Source organism: Ascaphus truei, chromosome 3 (genome assembly GCF_040206685.1).
Source record: "Ascaphus truei isolate aAscTru1 chromosome 3, aAscTru1.hap1, whole genome shotgun sequence".
Lineage (NCBI taxonomy): Eukaryota > Metazoa > Chordata > Amphibia > Anura > Ascaphidae > Ascaphus > Ascaphus truei.
This window is the reverse complement of record NC_134485.1, coordinates 88,037,738-88,042,806: the sequence shown is the minus strand read 5'-3', so window position 1 is coordinate 88,042,806 and position 5,069 is coordinate 88,037,738. Positions and strand designations below refer to the sequence as shown.

At 39.9% G+C, this 5,069-nt stretch overlaps 1 protein-coding gene across 1 annotated transcript in view; it reads right to left on the bottom strand.

Annotated features, from left to right (window-relative positions):
* MPO (myeloperoxidase) overlaps window positions 1–3,323 on the bottom strand; it is a 28,789-nt gene extending 25,466 nt beyond the window's left edge. The window contains exons 1-2 of the mRNA XM_075594557.1: window positions 3,238–3,323; window positions 1,104–1,197 (exon numbers count right to left, since the gene is read on the bottom strand). Of these exons, the coding sequence (XP_075450672.1) occupies window positions 1,104–1,197; window positions 3,238–3,313 (170 nt within the window). The 5' untranslated portion in view covers window positions 3,314–3,323. The remainder of the gene's footprint in view (window positions 1–1,103; window positions 1,198–3,237) is intronic.
* Between the last annotated feature and the right edge of the window lie 1,746 nt (window positions 3,324–5,069).

The following is a 5,069-nucleotide window of genomic DNA, read 5'->3' as shown; positions in this document are numbered from 1 at the left end:
GGACAGGAGAGAGGGGAGGAAAGGAGAGAGGTAGAGAGAGAAGGAGGGAGAAAGGGGGGAGAGAGGAGAGAAGGGGGAGAGGAGAGAAGGGGGAGAGGAGAGGGGATAGAAGAGAGAGAGAGGAGAGGAGAGAGAAGGAGGGAGAAGTGCAGAGGAGAGAGGTAGAGGGAGAAAGGAAGAGGAGAGAGAAGGAGGGGGAGAGGAGAGAGAATGAGAGAAGGGGAGAGGAGAGGGGGAGAGGAGAAAGGGAGAGGATAGGGGGAGAGGAGAGGGAAGGAGGGATAGGAGAGAGAAGGGGGGAGAGGAGAGAAGGGGGAGGAGAGAAGGGGGAGGAGAGAGAGGGGGAGGAGAGAGAGAGGGGGAGGAGGGAGAGCGTGGGTGAGGAGGGGTGAGAGGACAGAGAATGAGGGACAGGAGAGAGAAGGAGGAAGAGAGGTAGAGGAGAGAGAAGGAGGGAGAAAGGAAGAGGATAGAAGGAGGGAGAGAGGGGGAGAGGAGAGAGAAGGAGGGAGAAGGAGAGAGGGAGAGGAGAGAGAGAGAAGGAGGGAGAAAGTTAGAGAAGAGAGAAGGGGGAGAGAGATCTATTGATCAGTGGGAGATGATGTGAGATGCAGGGGGGGTGATGTGAGATGCAGGGGAGGATGATGTGAGATGCAGGGGGGGTGATGTGAGATGCAGGGGGGGGTGATGTGAGATGCAGGGGGGGTAATGTGAGATGCAGGGGGAGGATGATGTGAGATGCAGGGGGGGTGATGTGAGATGCAGGGGGGGTGATGTGAGATGCAGGGGGGGTGATGTGAGATGCAGGGGGGGTGATGTGAGATGCAGGGGGGGTGATGTGAGATGCAGGGGTGGTGATGTTTAAAACAAAATCATTACAATATATATACATATTGTTTATTCAAAAGTATGAGTTAATTATTATTTATTACCCCCACTGCTTTACCCGTCTATTTTGTGATTTACCCCTGTCGAACATGTGTCATCCAGATAGGGGTTCCCCCGAAATTTTACAAAATATTTAAAGGGTTCCTCCAAACAAAAAAGGTTGGGAATCACTGATCTAAACTCTAACCTCCCGTCTTTTATTAGGACAAGCTTACACATCACGGGTGTGTTTGTATGCAGCATCCACCAGCTTCTTTGCATCCCTTGCAGAGTCGAGAATAATATCATTGTCCAACTCCTCAACTCCGTCTGTAAGAAGGAAATGATCAACGTTTGCTTGTTTTAGAGGTTGATGTCTTTTATTTCTTAAAAACAAGACCATGCTTTGACTGGAATTAGGGTTTTAAAAAGTGTTAAGAAATAGAATTGGCCTCGGCCTCTTTTAAGCTATGATCTTATAATGTATGTTTCGGTATAAGTGGGTGTTCATTTTTGTGAAATGAGAACACAATCAAAATCGACACATATTTAAAAGAAGGAAATGCTCAGTTAATACCACTCAAGAGCTTCTGGTGTGTAAAAGGTAAACATCAATCACCCGAAGGTGTACAATAGACCAACAAGAGAGGTATTAACTGATGTAATAATGTATACGGAACTTTCTTCAAGTGGGTCTCCATATTTCTCTGTGGGTCCTTTCTTTCCAGTACACCGTGGAAGAAACCTGGGGAGGTGTCAAAAGTGCTGAACAGAACATAACATCTCTATCAACTCTGGTCCATTAAAAGTATAACAGCCTACGTACAGTACAATACAGTTATACTTCTCACAAACCAATGTAGCTTCTAGAATTTTGCATTACAAGCTGAAAGGAGTTCACAAGATCATCCTACACACATATATATATATATATATATATATATATATATATATATATATATATATATATATATATATATATATATATACAGTATATATATATCTCAAATGGAAAAATTACTGTATGCTCATTTGCATGTCTTAGGCAGGTCTGCAACCCCACCTTTCACCATTATCACCCAGCACACAGTGCTTCACTGCAGCAAGGGATTCTGGGAAATGACATTCAAATGAGCATATAGGTAGAGGTAGAGGTAGAGGTAGAGGTAGAGATAGAGAGATAGAGAGATAGAGAGATAGAGAGATAGAGAGATAGATAGAGATATATACTGTAACACACTACATTTTAGTTTCCACCAAGGCTACTTTTGGGCGGTGGTTGACATGGGTTGAACAAACGTAGTGGTACTTACTGTGCTAGATTAAAAAAACGTCTAAATGTATTATGCTTCTGAGAAAAGCTCTTAGATGTTTACAATATTTCTGCTATCACCAGAAAGTGGAACTATACATTTCTACATATAAAAGTGGTGGTAGTCTGAGTTTCTAAATCAAAAATAGTGGTACTTTGGCAACCCTATTTTAATTTAGTGGGACCACTGTTTCACTTATTCCCTGAGATATACATGTATAGCGTCCACTGTGTGAATCAACAGAAAATCTCACTCATCAGGAGCACCTTACATTGCAACTGGATTTCTCTAGGAGGTACAAATATAAATACAATATATTCTTTTTCCTGTGTATATAGCCAAGAATTTCTTAATCCTTTATAGGATCCCATTGCCGAGACCCCAGATAAATATATCAATATTTATGCATAGAAGTTCTTACACCAGTTGTTGGAAACTGACATTAAATGCATCATTCTAATTCAAATTCAGTGTATAATTACAGTTATTACAATGACAACAAACGCAAGTGTAAACTCCAATTCTTCTCTTACTTTAACTGCGATTAAGAAAGTATGAAACCCCTTAGGGATGAAAGGGCCAGTGAAACATTGCTGAGCAATGTCATACTTTGTCCCATAGGGAAATAATTCGACCTTGTCCGCAGCACCTTCAGGAGGAAAGGGACTTTTCACCGTGGCTGTTCAACCACCGTGGGACAGTTGACCGTGGCTATTTCGGCCCTGAGATAGGTGATAACTGTTAGGATTATGGGCCAAGGTTTGTAGAGTAATGGGTTAACGTTAGGGTAAGGGGTTAAGGTTTTTAGGGTAAGGGGTTAACGTTAGGATTTTTAAGGCAAGGGGTTAGGTTAAGGTTTTTAGAGTAAGGGGTTAGAGGATACATTATCTTCAGCAGCAAACTGTCCCAGCAGTGAAACCACCGTGGCTGTATAGCTGCGGCTAATTGTCCTAGACCACCTTCAGGTGCCACGATTCCCTGGTTGACACTAATATAGACACTAGCAAAGACAAAGCAGTAGGATTCAGACAAGAGATAGAAGAAGCAAATGAATTACCATAGAAGGAAGATGTACTTGTCTGCACCAATCCAAGGACCAGTACGAGCCCCAAACTAATCCGTACAGAGGCCATCCCTGAAGCACCTAGAGAGAGAAAAAATATTATGTTGACAAAATGCAGATTTCTGTGTCTTTTGCAGAAGATTTGAAATTAAATTGTGATGGTTTATTTTTTTTGTATTTCTTGCATATTTTTTCTTAAATTACGCAAACAATCCCTAACACTCTAAGGATAACCTATCACATGCTGAGGTTTTTTTTCTTCTAAATCTGTAGGAACTACAGTAATACTCATTATTATTAAAAAAAAAAAAAAAAAAAAAAAAAAGAATTAAACAGCATATTTTATGTTCTTAAAATATGGGGGGGAATAAATTGGTAGCATTTGAAAGCATTTAAAAAAAAAGAGTTTTCACTGTAGGTAAAGCCAATGCATATAAATGGGAACATTTTTTGCATTTCTTTTTAATAAATCTCTGTAAATCTGCAAAGAGCAGAAGTTCCAAGAATAATACAATTCGGTGGAAATAAAGAAAAACAAAACTTCACATAAATTCAGCGGATTAGGAAATTAGCAGGTTTTCTCCATTAAGGGAACCATACAACATTTACATTTAGACTCCAGCCACACTCACCTTGTCCCTTCTATGCAAGAAAAAGCCATGACAAACCTGACTTTATAGGGTTCAGCATGATGAGAACTGTGACTGCAGCAACACCCAGTAGGCGGGAACTAGCACAGGGTTGTCACCCACTTGTGACATTACATGACATTAATGACATGACAGTAAGAAGAGCTGCAAAGTGATTAGAGAGACACCTAGTTAGAATAAGATGTATGAGTGAGACATATTTCGGATGCCCTGGTGGTAGAAGGTTGTCATTATACACTTACTGAGGGACTTGCTGTCGGGCATCCAGATTTTCCCCCAATTAATAGTGACACAAATAAAAGATTTGGGACAAGAAATTCTGCCCTGTGACTTTTCTCTAGGAAAATTAGTAATTTGTTATTATTATCCTTAAAATTACATTAGGCATGTGAAATGCACAACCCAGTGTGTCCACCAGTAAAACATGTTTTTAAATGCCAATAGATACTGTTAATGAACCAGGCTGCCTTATGAGGATAGAGGGTCTGCAATAAAAAAGGTAAAAATTGATTAAAAGAAAATAATAATCAATAAAAATGCTATTGATTATAAGAAATAGCCTCTGGTCTGTAATGTGCTGATTTCGGTGACTTCCCCATCACTTAAGGGTTTGAAATATGAAGTGGTTCCCCTTTAGCACAGAATTTGCAATACACCCACATGGATTACCAACATTATTATGAACACTGTACATGTTGTATTTAGCATTAAAGGAGCAATCCAGAGCTGAATTGAACTCTATTTTCAACCCCACCTCTCCCCCTCTTTCCTTCCCGAGGTACTGGTGAAATTACCGGTTTTACTTCATGGGGTTTTTTTTATTTCGATTTTTATTGACTTTAGTTTATATAAAACAGACATATGTATACACATTTCAAATGCAAAGAAGAACAGATGTCCTCCGGCGCGTTGACTCAAGTACAGTTGTTGAACATAAATTGGATAAATGAAAAAGAAGATAACAAAGTATCAATAAAAGTTATTAACCTATTAGAACACTTTTGATTAAATTCACACACTTACAAATTGAATGTAGTTTGTGTTCTATGGATTCATTCCCATTTGGAGTTTCAGAGGTTAATCAAGTTGGGCTAGATCTCCAACTTATCCAGAGAATACAATGCAAACAAGAGAGAAAAAGATCATGGCACAATACACTTATTACAAAACACTTGG